Source organism: Leucoraja erinacea, chromosome 3 (assembly GCF_028641065.1).
Source record: "Leucoraja erinacea ecotype New England chromosome 3, Leri_hhj_1, whole genome shotgun sequence".
Classification (NCBI taxonomy): Eukaryota; Metazoa; Chordata; class Chondrichthyes; order Rajiformes; family Rajidae; genus Leucoraja; species Leucoraja erinaceus.
In genome coordinates this window covers 30,346,268-30,361,526 of record NC_073379.1, presented here as the reverse complement: position 1 = coordinate 30,361,526, position 15,259 = coordinate 30,346,268, and the positions used below count along the sequence as shown (strand labels likewise).

Here is a 15,259-nt window from a genome sequence, read left to right as displayed (position 1 = left end):
CATGATCATATGTTTTTGTTTCCGAAGAAACGCTACGGCTGGCTTCAAAATTTTTTTAAACAGCCTGGGGCTGATGTTATCCATTTGGTAGAGCTCTATACTGCCAGAGCTGCCCCATCCAGTTGAATTTTAAATAACGTCTGTTATCAATCCGTATAGGCACTGAATAGTAAGCATCTTTTAGGTCGATGCTAGCCATGAAGTGGCCTGTGGAAATCAATTGTTTGGCAGTAACAAAGGTTTCCATTTTGAAATGAATATACTGCACAAATGTGCTCAATTTGGTCAAATCTATGATGATGCGACAACTACCATCTTTTTTCAATAACCGCCTTAGCGTGGAGTTCAGTTCAGTTCAGCATGTGCTTCCAATTTTTATTTTCGTGAAAGTACGAACGTTCGGTTCGGTACATGCTGAACTGGGGCTATTTTTGTGCACAAATTGAATGGTATATCCCTGGATACTGTTTAGGATATAAGTGTCTGTTGTTAATGCACTCCATGCCTCCCAAAAGAAGTGTAATCTCCACCGATATGTGTATTATCCACACTTCCTATAATTTGTAAGGGACCAGACCCACCTACCTCCATGGTTACCAGTGGAAAGTTTACTCCTTCCTGTGTAGTCGTCGAGGAGGTTGAGGCGCCGGTGTATGGGTTTGGGTTTGGGTTTGGGGTTTGCGCATTTTCCACGAAGACCGGTCTGGGCCATGGCCTAAAAAAGACCGCTGTCCTGTATGTCCGGCCTTTGAGCTTTCACCAGCTTCTGATTGTCTTGCTCTGCTGGTGGGTGCGTGAGGGTGCTGTTTTTGAGTGTAGGAGGTCCTCTCATCGAGCTCCTTCTTTCTCCTTCCTGCACCCCCTGCACACTTGTTGTTTGTTCAGCAAACCCCTCTTCAGGGTCAGCCCAGAATTGACCCCCAGTACTCCCCTCTGACGAGGGAGATGCACTGTGCAGCCCTACGTAAGGTGCTGCTGTGGGTGTTTTGTATAACCCATGGTGACTAGACTCCATCTCCCGGAGTCTGTCACATTGGAGCATCTGCTCCATAAGCCGCTCCATTTGGCCCCAGCAACGCTGGTCCCCGCGGCATTTCTTGCAGTCCGACTTGTCAGAGTCAACGGCTCTGTTCCGTATAGCCTTCCCGCCCGGCCGTGGTGTTGATCTGGCCAGCGCGGGTGCCAAGTCGGGCACAGCTGATCCTACTCACGGTGATCTGGTGCCGTCAGCCGCTGCTAGCTGCCCGCAACTCCGCGGTTCTTTCCAGCCAGTGCAGCCCTTGTAGACTCTTGTCCATAGTTTACCCTGTGAAAAATACCACGGGAAACAAAAAACGACCGCAGAGTAATTCCCTTACCTGTCGGTCTCGGTTTAAACTTGTCGCTGCGGGGGAACGCTCCCTCCGCATAGTCTTCCTGCCCGGTCGTGGTGGTGATCTGGCCGGTGCGGGTGCTAAGTCGGGCACAGCTGATCCCACTCATGGTGATGCTGGTGCCTTCAGCTGCTGCTGGCTGCCCGCAACTCCGCGGTCCTCCCCAGCCAGCTTTAGACGCAGCCCTTGTGGAATCTATTTTTGTCCAGTTTCCCCCTGTAAAAAACAGCGTGGGAAACAAAAAACGACCGCAGAGTAATTCACTTACCTGCGGTCTCGGTTTCAAAATTACCGCTGCGGGGAAACGCTCCACCCCGCCTGTCGTTTCGCAATGCATGAAACGATATGTCACGCATGCGTCCTGGCGGGTTCTTCACGTAGTCACTCACGTGACTCCGAAGTAAATTAGTAAGATTAAACGAGAACTTACCAGTTTGAAGTTTGATCTGTATTTTATGAGGAGTTACGATGAGGGATTACGTGAAGAAGCCCGCCAGGACGCATGCGTGCCATTCTTCAAAGCAGCGGTGTGAAATCACAGATAACTGTAATGACTAAACATAGTAAGATTAGAGAAGAGGTACCAGTTAAGTATATGATCAGGGTGGGAGCGGAGGGCAAGTAATCCCTCATCGTAACTCCTCATAAAATACAGATCAAACTTCAAACTGGTAAGTTCTGGTTTAATCTTACTATTTTACTTCGGAGTCACGTGAGTGACTGCGTGAAGATTTTAAAGCTCTGTGATTTCATGCCGTGGAGCGAGTCCATGCATCACGTCTGCCTTGACTGTTGGGAGGAATTGGGTTAACATAATTTGGACATGAATTCGACATTGAAATCATAAAAATTTTTAACACAAGTTTATAACCCCTTTATATGGGTTATAATTAATTTACAGAACTTAAATTGTTTCTGCAAACGTTCCAGGTTTCATTACTGGTTTATTACAAAATAATTGGAATGTTTTCACTTCCAGACCATCCTGCTGCCTTGAGGATTTGGTCCATTGGTACATCCAACTGTATCGCTGCCGATGTAGCTGCAGCCCTGGTGGAAAGAGATTTTTAACATTTTAGTATCCACCCCAGCCTGTGTTAGCAACCGTTTCAGCCATCTTGAGATAGTCTGGACCGTCACTCTTGGTGTGGTTGCTAGTGGCTGACCAAAATGTGCTTTTTCATTGCCTCTTAGGATATTCGTTTTCGCCATGAATAACGACAGATGTTTTATTATACACAGACGGTCATCTGTTGGGTATGACCTAATTGTATATTGAGGCCTGCTGATCCCTTTTCTGTTCTGCTTACTATCTCATGAATATGAAACGTAATATTTTCTGTTGAGAAAGTCATGTTGTCCAGTCTAGTTTTTGCAGTGACTGTATCCTCTGTGCCATGACCAATACCATTAGCATGACTGTTTTAATGTCAGTCTGTGTAGGGACAGAACTGTTGCTGGAGACCAATTCCTGAGCATCTTCAGGATTATTCTCACATCCCATATATGGGAGTATCTGGTTCCCCTCATAGGTTTTGTACCAGCGGGTGAGTCCCAACAGTGTAATGGTCTGTCCCCTGCCATAGGTAAGTCGATAGGGCACTTCTGGCACAGTTGATGGCACTGTAACTAGTCATGGACATGTGAACTGAGTCAATGGTGAAACCCCAGGTAGTCCATAGTAGTGGAAAACGTTAGTTTAGGTTTAACTGGATGAAATGAATCCCAGTTCCCCAAATAACTTTTTTTGTGGCTGTTACAGTTTGTTTGGCCAATTCCAAAGTTTTGCCCATAATGAGTATGTCATCTAAATATGCCATGACCATGTGTATATGTTTCCGTAGAAACGCTAGGGCTGGTTTCAATTTTTTTGTGAACAGCCTGGGCTGATGATAACCCATTTGGCAGTGCTTTATACTGTCAGAGTTGTCCCATCCAGTTGAATTTTAAGTAACATCTGTGGTCACCTCGTATAGGCACTGAATAGTAAGCATCTTTTAAAATCGATGCTGGCCATTGAAGTAACCTTTGGGAATTAATTGTTAAGCAGTAACAAAGGTATCTATTTTGTCAGATCATTGATGATGCGATGACCATCATCTTTTTTGTTTTTGATAGATATATTGGACACGAATTTTAATGGTTCGTGTTGAGTTTTCTCAATTACACCTTTTATGTGAAGCCGCTTCAGTTCAGCTTGCGCTTTTGATTTCCCTTTATCAGAAAGCACGAACATTCGGTTCAGTATATGTTGAACTGGAGGGCTGTACTTGTGTATAAACTCTGTTGTATATCCCTGGATACTGCTTAAGATGTAGATATCGGTTGTTATCATGCTCCATGCATTCAGAAAAGAGTGTAATCTCCACCCAATCTCCGTGCCCACTGTTTGTAGGGAACCAGACCCACCTACCTCCATAGTTACCAGTGGCAGGTTTACCTTTTGTAGGTTCTTCGCTGTTGTTGTAGCGCTGGGGTCTGGATTAACGGTTTGGTTGGCGTTGGAGGTCCCGCATCTTCCAAGTAGGCCAGCCTGGGCCATGGCCTCCTGCACACTTGTCTTTTCTTCTGCGGATCCCTCTTCCAGGTCAGCCCAGAACTGACCCGCAGTGCTCCCCTCTGATGGGGTAGAAGCACTGTGCAGCCCTCAAAGAGGTACTGCTGTGGGTTTATTATAGGGCCCACAGTGACCCGACTCCATCTCCCGGAGTCTGTCACGTTGGAGCAAAGCTCCATACACCGCTTCTTCCCGCTCCAGCGCTCTCGGGCGCTGGCGCCCGCGGTTATTCAAAGTCGGACTCCTCTGAGTCCACGACCTTGTTTGTTTTGTGTCTAGCCTTTCCGCCCGGCCGCGTGGATCTGGCCGGTGCGGAGGCGACATCGGGCACAGCTGATCCCACTACGGGTGATCCAAGTGCAGCTGGCTGCTGCTGGCTGCCCGCTGCTCCACGGTCCTCCTTCTCCAGCTTTGTCCTTACTGTCCTTCCGTGGAGCGGATATGGCCGGTGTGGAGGACATCTGGCACAGCTGATCCCATCTAGCCCACCAGCTTTGTCGCAGCCCGTTGTTTCTGCACCTGCAATCAGCATGGAAATACAAAAAAGACCGCAGCTCTTACCTGCAGGTCCAAGTTAAAATCGTTGCTACAGGTGAACGTCGTTCCACCCCGTCTGCTGCCGTTATTGACTTGTCAAAAGTCAACGGCCCCATTTGAATAGTCTCCCGCCTGGCCGTGGTGTTCTGGCCGGCGCGGGACCAAAAGTCGGCACTGCTCTTCCCATTACGGGAGACTAACGTGCCTTTGGTTGCTGCTGCCGGCTGCCTGCGATTCCGCTGTCTTCCCCAGCCAGCTTCACTAGCAGCACTTGTGGACACTCCTTTGTCCAGCTTCCCCTCCTGTACAGACCCAGCGCGGGGAAACATTGGTTTTGCTCCCTCTCCCGCCCGGCCGGGCCCGGTGCGGGAGCGAGTCGGGAGCGAAAGTCGGGCACAGCTGTTCCCATTACGGGAGATTGGCGTGCCTTTAGGCTGCTGCTGCCGGTTGCCCGCAACTCCGCGGTTCTCCCCCGCCAGCTTTCCCGCAGCCTTCATGGATCCGGTCCAAGTTTCCACCTAAAGGTGAGTGGACAGGAACGCAGAGTCTTCTTACCTGCTGTTCCCGACTTTCAAATTCTGGAACGCAAAGTCTCCTTACCTGCTGTTCCTGGTTTTCAAATTTTGCCGCTAGGGGAACGTCGTTCCCCCTTGCTGTGACTTGTTGCATTGCGTGTAGCGATATGACACGCATGCGTCCTGGCGGGCTTCTTCACGTAGTATGAAGTAAAATGACCAGTTTGAATAGGTATGATGAGGTGCTTTGCATAGAACTGGATTAGATGTGGTGAATGGATTGGGTGAACTGCATGGTGCTATGCCCAGAATGTTTTTATCATTTTGCTTAATTACACAAAATAAGGAAACTCCCAGTGATGGAAAGCTTGGATAACCATTGATCACCTTTCTCTTTTCTACTGTCTTGCATTTTGTCACAGTTGCTTAGAAATGTTGTTGCAATGCCATTGCATATGGCATGAATAATAGTAACACAACATTGTACTCTCTCTCTCTCTCTCTCTCTCTCTCCTCTCTCTCTCTCTCTCTCTCTCTCTCTCTCTCTCTCTCCTCTCTCTCTCTCTCTCTCTCTCCCCTCTCTCCCTCTCTCTCCCCCTCTCTCTCCCTCTCCCTCTCTCTCCCTCTCCCTCTCCCTCTCCCTCTCCCTCTCCCTCTCCCTCCCTCCCTCTCCCTCTCCCTCTCCTCTCTCTCTCTCTCTCTCTCTCTCTCTCTCTCTCTCTCTCTCTCTCTTTTGAGGAGACGGAGTATATGTTGGCATAACTATGTAGCATCTTTAATGTGGTTATAGTTAAAAACTTATACCTGTTAACTGTTTGCTTGTGAAGATAAGTTCAGTAGATGCATGTTTTGGGAGGTGATGTTGAAATTGGATATTAAAAAGTTAACACTCACTGCGTTGTTCCTGTATCGAAATTCAATATCTTCCAAATAGCTCAGAGATCTAGCACATATTTCATTACTCGACCTTTCAGCGCCTGCCGGCACCCGCCATAGGTCGCCGAAAATTTTCAGCATGTTGAAAATTCAGCGGCAACCAGAAAGACGCTACGACTCTTTGGAGAACTCTCACGACCCTAGGAGACCATACAGCCTGTCATACATTCTCTAATTCTGCTTTTGGGGCCATTGACATGAAATGGCTCAGTCCACCTGAACCTACCTGGTCTCTCGGTTGCTACACACTTTAATTCTCCTTCCCATTCCCACACAGAACTTTCTGCCCTAGGTCTCCATTGTCAGATGCAAATTGGAGGAACAGCATCTCATATTTTGCTTGGGCAGCTTACAGCCCAGTGGTATGAATATTGATTTCTCTAACTTCAGGTAACCCCGGCATTCCCTCGCTCTCTATCCCTCCCCCACCCAAGTCACACTAGCATTTTGTTTTCACCCAATAAACAACTAACAATGGCCTGTTTCCTTTATCATCGTTACTTTTTTATATATCTTTCATTCATTGTTCTTTATCTCTCCACATAATTGTCTATATCTCTCATTTTGCTTTTCCCTAACCAGTCTGAAGAAAGGTCTTGACCCGAAACGTCGCCCATTCCTTCTTTCCAGAGATGCTGCCTGTCCCAATGAGTTACTCCAGCATTTTGTGTTCATCTTTGGTTTAAACCAGCATCTAGTTCCTTCCTACACAAGTTATAGGTGGAAAGAGGTGAAGGAAGGGGAGAGTTGCAAGTGAACCTTATCTAGAAGGGCTGTTAGAGCTCTTGGAAGGAAGTGAGAGAGGAGGTGTAAGGACTTGTGAGAGTCTCTTGGGGCTGCAAGGGAAAGGGTCTGGGGAGGGGTGGTTTGGAAGGGAAGAGCACTGTAAGGAGTTTCAGAGGAAGTGTTTTCTATGGAATGGGGAAATAGTTGGGGACAGGAAGATGACGTGGTGGGATCACATTGAAGGTGGCTGTTGATCAGTGGGGGAGCAGGACTGAGAGCAGAAACAGATAAGATGCAGATGAGGCCTACCTCCACAATAGCATGCAGGAAACCATGTTTACTGAAGAAAATCCCCCCATCGCACCCCTTCACCCGTATCCACCTATCACTTTCTCGGCTTTGCCCCACCTCTCTTTTTTGGCTTTCTTCCCCTTTCTCCATCAGTCTGGTGAAGGGTCCCAGCCTGAAAAGTTTCTGTTCCCTTCATGCTGCCTGGGCACTCCAGCACTTTGCGATTGTAATTGATTTTATTAGCCGTATAAAAATAAAACAAGTATGTAAAGCAAATGTGGAATTTGATTTGCCATACTGTCATACCAAAAATGCAACGGAAAACATGCAACCTCATGAAAATTTCACATAAACATCCATCATAGCGGCTCCTCCACATTCCTCTTATCTTCTTTCATCCTTTTTCTCCTGCGGTGGGGGAAGTCGAACCATCTGCGGTCGGGAGATTGAAGATCCCGCAGCTGGCGATCGAAGCTCCTATGGCTGGGAGCTCCCGAATCCGGTCCCTAACCAGGGACTGCAAGCTCCACAATGTTAAGTATGCAGGCTCCCACAGTTGGAGCTTCCGAGGTCGATCCCTGGCAAGGGTACCGCCAGCTCCAAGATGTCAAATCCGCAGGTTACCTCAGTTGGAGCTCCCAAGGTCGATGCACAGCAAGAGGCCGCCAGCTCTGTGATGTTAGGCTGCAGTGCAGACGGAGATACAATAAGGAAAAAGTTGCATCTCCGTCGAGGAGAGAGATAAAAAAGTTTCCCCCACTCCCCCTCAAATTACAAATCCAAAGATACACTAAAACAACATTTAACTACAGATTAAAAAACAACAAAGAGAGAGAGGGACGAAACAGACTGTTGCTCATATTACATTGTTATAGTTTGTTAAACAATATTCACCAACCATTGAGCACCCGTTTGTTTGTTGCCATTTTGTTCTTGGTCAAGATTTGTGGTGCAGTAGTGAAGCAGTAAAATGGTGAACACTGCCCAGTCCATCACAGGTTCTGACCTCACCACCATCAAAAGGATTTACTGGAGTCATTGCCTTTTTGAGGCAGTGAACATCATCAGGGATGCACAACACCCTGGCCACACTCTCATTTCACTCCTGCCATCGGGAAGAAGCTATACAAGCCAGAAAACCGTAAGGTGCAGAATCAGGCAGTTTCTTTCCGACAGTCATTAAGTTATTAAACACTACAACCTCCAAATAAGCTTCTGAACTACATGGGCTTGGAGGCGATTTTGCCTTTTTACACTATTATTGTTTGTTTTTATGTTTATGTGTGTGTATATGTGCATATTATATTGTTTACAGAGTACTATGTTTCATATTCGGTTGTGCTGCTGAAAGTAACTTGACTCACAGCTCCAGGGATCTAGATTTAAATCTTGACCTCAAGCACTATCTATACTGAGTTTACATGTTCTTTCTGTGACCACCTGGTCTTACAGTTTTCCTCCCTAATCCCAAAGATGTGCTGCAGCTGTATATGCTGCTGTAAATTTCCTTTTGGTGTAGGTTAATGGCAAAAAGAATCAACAGAAAATTGATCCAATGTTTGAGTGAATAAAGCCCGGAATACAGACCAATAAAGAGAATGAGATTCGGACTTATGGGATTGCTTCCTTGGGAATAAGCACAGTTCCTAGATACATTTCCTCGTTATCCTAAAAAAATTGCAGAAGATTAGTCAAGCATGATTTACAAAGGGGAAATCATGCTTGATTAATCTTCTGAATTTTTTTTGAGGATGTAATTAGGAAAATGGACAAGGGAGAGCCAGTGGATGTAGTGTACCTGGACTTTCAGAAAGCCTTCGATAAGGTCCCACATAGGAGATTAGTGTGAAAAATCAGAGCATATGATATTGGGAGTAGGGTATTGACATGGATAGCAAATTGGTTGGCAGACAGGACACAAAGAGTAGGGAATAACGGGTCCCTTTCAGAATGGCAAGCAGTGACTAGTGGGGTACTGCAAGGCTCTGTGCTGGGACAGCAGCTATTTACAATATACATTTAAACATATACTATGATTTAGATGAAGGGATTAAAAGTAACATTAGCAAATTTGCAGATGACACAAAGCTGGGTGGCAGTGTGAACTGTGAGGAGGAGGCTATGAGGATGCAGGGCAACGGACAGGTTGGGTGAGTGGGCAGATGCATGGCAGATGCAGTTTAATGTGGATAAAAGTGAGGTTATCCACTTTGGTGGCAAGAACAGGAAGACTGATTATTATCTGAACTGTCAAGTTAGGAAAAGAGGAAGTGCAAGATCTGGGGGTCCTTGTTCATCAATCACTGAAAGTAAGCATGCAGGTACAGCAGGCAATGAAGAAAGCTAATGGCATGTTGGCCTTCATAACAAGAGGAGTTGAGTATAGGAGCAAAGAGGTCCTTCTACAGCTGTACAGGGCCCTATTGAGACCACATCTGGAGTATTGTGTGCAGTATTCCTCTCCAAATTTGAAGAAGGACATTCTTCCTATTGAGGGAGTGCAGCATAGGTTAACAAGGTTAATTCTCGTGATGGCAGGACTGCCATACGTTGATAGAATGGTGCGACTGGGCTTGTATACACAGGAATTTAGAAGTATGAGAGGGGATCTGTCACAGTCTGCCCTCTCCTCATTCTCGTCCACTTCACCTCCCAGTACTTTTCCACTGGTCCCTCCTTCTCCTCACCTGCCTGCCTGCCACTCCCCTCTCATCAGCCTAACTCTCCTCACCTGTTGCACTCAGTTGCCTCTGATCACCTATTAACCCGGTATATAGACTCTCCTCACCGTTCACACAATGCCAGATTGTTCTCAGTATTCATGCAAGACTCTGCAGCGACTACGTCTCCTGCCTGCCCCTCTTCGGAACCCTCGCTCAATCCTGAGCATCTGTGTGAATACGGTGTACCCATTCCTGTGTTACTACTCTGTGTTACAGTATCGTAATAAGGTTCATTACCAATTATACCTGCCTGATTCTGTGCTGCTATTGGGTCCAAACTATACCCGCTACAGGATCTTATTTAATCATAAAAGATTGTTAAGGGATTGGACAAGCTAGAGGCAGGAAACATGTTGGGGGAGTCTCAGAACCAGGGGCCACAGTTTGAGAATAGGGGTAGGCCATTTAGAACGGAGGCAAGGACAGTTTTTTGTCACCCAGACAGTTGTGAATCTGTGGAATTCTCTGCCTCAGAAGGTAGTGCAGGCCAATTCTCCAGATGCTTTCAAGAGGGAGTTAGATAGAGCCCTTAAAGATAGTGGAGTCACGGGATATGGGGAGAAGGCAGGAACGGAGTACTGATTGTGGATGATCAGCCATGATCACAGTGAATGGCAATGCTGGCTCGAAGGGCCGAATGGCCTACTCGTGCACCTTTTGTCTAACCAATAGATCTGATGGCCTCCTGGGTTATTACAAATTGTAGAAACATTGCTGTTACATGCGTTATGATTATTTTCTGTTATTGGCAATATAATTGTTTGGTTGCAACATGATACCGGAGTGTGCAAGAGATAATGATGGTTGTCACTTGCCAATCCCCACGCAGTGGGGTTTGATACAACAGGTCTTGTATTGGCATTAGCTTGACTTGAAAAATATGCTTGTACCTACTGTACAGGCTCACAGTGTGGGGGGGGGGGGGGGGGAGGGGGAAGGTGCAGGCAGCATGCTAACACCCACTCACATGCAAAGGCTTTCAGATTTTTGCAGAGAAAATATGGAATTTTGAACTTTTAAAATTACTTTTAACCGATGAAACGGAATGATAATCAAAGCTCAACACAAAATGATGGAGTAACTCAACGGGACAGGCAGCATCTCTGGAGAGACGGAATGGGGGTGGTTTTGGGTCACTACCCTTCTTCAGAATCAAAGCTCCACTGATTAAATAAACCAAGTTCTAACTGGAATCTTCTATTCTAAATGTTACAGCATTTTCAACCTTTGAAGGGTCCTGATCCAAAAGACCATCTGTCCACTTTCCTCAACAGCCTCACAGATGCTGCCTGACCCACTATGTTCCTCCAGCAGTTTGTTTTTGTCATCAATTTAGTTCTGTTTCTAATAATATTATAACAATATTTTGAGTATAGAATATAATTCAACATTTTTGCTGTCTAAAAAATCCAAACATTAAGGAAACATGGTGCTGCTGTAAGATTACAGTCTGTAATTGGGAAATAAAATCAGCTACGCTATCAAATAGCTGAACTTACAGAAAATGTTTGATTGCTTTTGAGATGCATTAGGGATTTTGAGATGCACAAAGATGTTACCATTGTCGCTGGCTTGTATGGAATTGAAAGAGGCTGTATTAAATTAAGAGGAGCCTAGATAGAATAGATATGAAGAGGCTATTTACTTTGACAGAGGTGTCAAAAACTAGAGAGCATAGACTTAAAGTAGTTGGTTGAGGAAATAAGAAGGGAGATAAGATAAAATATTTCCACCCAGAAGATGATCAGCATGCAGAACTCAATTCCTTAAAGGCAGGTGGTAACAGACATTTAGACAGCTTTTGGATGTATCTTTGAAGGACTAGAAATTGGAATCAGGCTAGAGGGCATGGACACAATGCGCCAAATGGCTTTTCACTGTGCCATAACTTTTCTGAGATTCCGTGGTATATAAAATTTTAGTCAAAGTTACCAAAACTCCCATAAACTGGTGTGGGAGGAGAGTGATGTAGTATAGAGTTGTGCAATATAATGTAAATAACTTATCGGGTAGGACGGCTGTTAGGACAAGATAAGTACTTGAATTTTACCTCTCAGGCTCAAATCAAGCAGCAGAAGAAACTGGGATAGTTTTGGGCTTTTTGTAGTCGACTATTGTCAAAGTTCTATCTGAGAGCTCGGGTCCGGGCCATTCCCCAACAACGAATGAGTTGTAGAAAATGAAACCAAGTAAATGTGAGTGGAAATTACTGTGCACTATTGTGAGTGGATGCTGATTGAAATGCATGTGACTTTCATCAGCTGTGACAAGGTGCTTTTAACCAAAGCAGTTACCAGCAGGAAGTCAGGGGTCTTTACCCGGTTAGTGTTCATCTGCTGAAGGCCATTCAACAAACACAATCTGGGGACTATATTCGTATCCCAGTCATAACTTTGCTCAATAACAAGGAGAGCCTGTCCAACTCGATTCAATTCAACTTTAATGTCATCGCACAATACAAGTATCAGTACAACGAAATGCAGTTTTGCGTCAGTCCGTAGTAGTTGTACATAAAGAAAACAAAAAAAATAGAAAGCGGGAAGATACAGAATAATTCAAGAAATACAGAATAATTAAACAATGGGGACGGAGGGACCAGAGAAATCTATCGTCGGGACTCCGAGTTCAGCAATGTGATTGTGTTGTTGTAGAAGCTGTTCCTCATCCTACTAGTACGTGACCTGAGGCTCCTGAACCGCCTCCCTGATGGGAGGAGGGCAAACAGTCCATGGTTGCGGTGTGAGGGGTCTTTGATGATCTTCCCAGCCCGTCTCGGACATGGTTTTCGGTGGAGGGCATCCATGGCAGGGAGCGGGGCACCGATGATGTGCTGCGCGGTTTTCACCACCCGTTGTAGTGCCTTCCTGTCTGCAAACGAGAAATAAAGTGGAGAAATTAGCCAAACTAGTTGATTGTATGTTAGCTAATCACAGGGCAGCATGAGCTCACAGGTACTTTGATCAATGTTCGCGAGGATGAAATTCTCGACCGCTCAGAACTGTGGATGCAGTCACTAAGAGTGATTGAATGTTGGGCACTTGGGGACTCGGGGATTGGGCAGATGGGCAGACTTGAGCCGGAAGGATAGTGGCAATTTTAATGAAGGGTTGCGCAGGCTGAAAAGGCCAAATGATCTCCTACTGCTCGCATTTCTTATCATCTTATGAAAGAAAGGATTTTTTTTAGTTTCTAGCCTAATTCTGACTAATGCAAGGAAGGAATTTGCAGTAAACTTGCAATCCTCTCAAAGTAATCTTAAGAATGAATTGTGAAAGAACGCTTTTAATGTTTAATGTACAGATGATCATGAGAGTGGGTCTGACCACACACACCACAGACTTCAGCCAGTTGGCATTCCTGTTGATTTCAGTGGCTCCTATAACACTAAATTAATTTGGTGCCAGGAAATCCTACAGCAGGGCATGCTTCAGCACATCGCCTCCCTTTTTTTCTTTTGATTTGCCTTTCTGTTTTTAGTTTGCAGTTGTGCGGTGAGAAGTAAACACGGCCTCCCGTTGTAAAATGATGTCCTGCATCACGATCACCGATGTGGACACCGGGACCAGCCAACTCCAAAACGGAAACCTACATCCGAGCCCATGCGCCCCGAAGCAGGCTGGAACAGGGCTGAAGGTTAATTTTTACTCTACCCCTGGCAAACCCGAGAACAACTGCCTAACATTGCCACCGGGCGACTATGTTGCGGAGGAGATCTGTGTGACTGCTGCCAAAGCCTGTGGTGAGTAAGGTTTTGATGTTTTTCCTGCACATACTTGCACAACATTTTTGCTTCATTAGATTGGGTTTCTTTAATAGCACTAATAAAAGGTTTGCTGGTTGTAATCGACTTGCTAGTACGTCTCTCAGAAGCAACCTTTGCTGGGGGAAGATTGTATATTCCAATGTTGTAAATTCAGAATGAACCTTTACCTTTAAAGCACACGGCATTGGGGGTTCAGTATTGATGTGGATAGAGAACTGGCTGGCAAACAGGAAGCAAAGAGTAGGAGTAAACGGGTCCTTTTCACAATGGCAGGCAGTGACTAGTGGGGTACCACAAGGCTCAGTGCTGGGACCCCAGCTATTTACAATATATATTAATGATCTGGATGAGGGAATTGAAGGCAATATCTCCAAGTTTGCGGATGACACTAAGCTGGGGGGCAGTGTTAGCTGTGAGGAGGATGCTAGGAGACTGCAAGGTGACTTGGATAGGCTGGGTGAGAGTGGGCAAATGTTTGGCAGATGCAGTATAATGTGGATAAATGTGAGGTTATCCATTTTGGTGGCAAAAAAACGGGGAAAGCAGACTATTATCTAAATGGTGGCCGATTGGGAAAGGGGGAGATGCAGCGAGACCTGGGTGTCATGGTACACCAGTCATTGAAGGTAGGCATGCAGGTGCAGCAGGCAGTAAAGAAAGCAAATGGTATGTTAGCTTTCATTGCAAAAGGATTTGAGTATAGGAGCAGGGAGGTTCTACTGCAGTTGTACAGGGTCTTGGTGAGACCACACCTGGAGTATTGCGTACAGTTTTGGTCTCCAAATCTGAGGAAGGACATTATTGCCATAGAGGGAGTGCAGAGACGGTTCACCAGACTGATTCCTGGGATGTCAGGACTGTCTTATGAAGAAAGACTGGATAGACTTGGTTTATACTCTCTAGAATTTAGGAGATTGAGAGGGGATCTTATAGAAACTTACAAAATTCTTAAGGGGTTGGACAGGCTAGATGCAGGAAGATTGTTCCCGATGTTATGGAAGTCCAGGACAAGGGGTCACAGCTTAAAGATAAGGGGGAAATCCTTTAAAACCGAGATGAGAAGAACTTTTTTCACACAGAGTGGTGAATCTCTGGAACTCTCTGCCACAGAGGGTAGTTGAGGCCAGTTCATTGGCTATATTTAAGAGGGAGTTAGATGTGGCCCTTGTGGCTAAGGGGATCAGAGGTTATGGAGAGAAGGCAGGTACGGGATACTGAGTTGGAGGATCAGCCATGATCATATTGAATGGCGGTGCAGGCTCGAAGGGCCGAATGGCCTACTCCTGCACCTAATTTCTATGTTTCTATGTTTTTACCAATAGCCTAACATTTGTTGTCAAGAACAAAGACTCCCATAACACTGTCCTGATTAGCACACATCAGTCACTCTGTGACAGAGGTATTGTACCAGTGGGCATTATCAGACCATATAGATCTGTCACTGCAAAACACAGGAATAGTTTTGCCACTGTATAATGTGGGTACGGGTCTGCCAATATAAATACTGGTACAGTCATGGTGAGTATGAGAATGTCATGGAATATGAGTGGCACACAAGACTAGTGGCTGTGGGTCTGTCATTGAATAACACTGGGGTTGAGTAGGGGTACAGGTCTGTAATCACTTTACAGGGTTATCACTATAACACATACACAGTAATGGAAGACACAGGTCTGTCATTTATAGCACGGGGCATGGTACTGTTGAGACATATCTGTTGCGATATAATTCCAAGGCACAGTATTGTACAATGGTGCAGTATAATACTGCTGGTTGCAGATCTGTGACTTTAGGGCACTGGAGTATGGTGCTGGTGGCCACAGGTCTGACACAGTATA

At 45.7% G+C, this 15,259-nt stretch overlaps 1 protein-coding gene across 4 annotated transcripts in view; it reads left to right on the top strand.

Moving 5' to 3' along the window:
- LOC129695436 (tyrosine-protein kinase JAK2-like) overlaps positions 1-15,259 on the top strand; it is a 228,533-nt gene that overhangs the window by 113,384 nt on the left and 99,890 nt on the right. For all 4 annotated transcript variants that reach the window (XM_055632389.1, XM_055632388.1, XM_055632386.1 and 1 more), the window contains one exon: positions 13,136-13,397. In XM_055632389.1, the coding sequence (XP_055488364.1) occupies positions 13,181-13,397 (217 nt within the window). In that variant the 5' untranslated portion in view covers positions 13,136-13,180. The remainder of the gene's footprint in view (positions 1-13,135; positions 13,398-15,259) is intronic.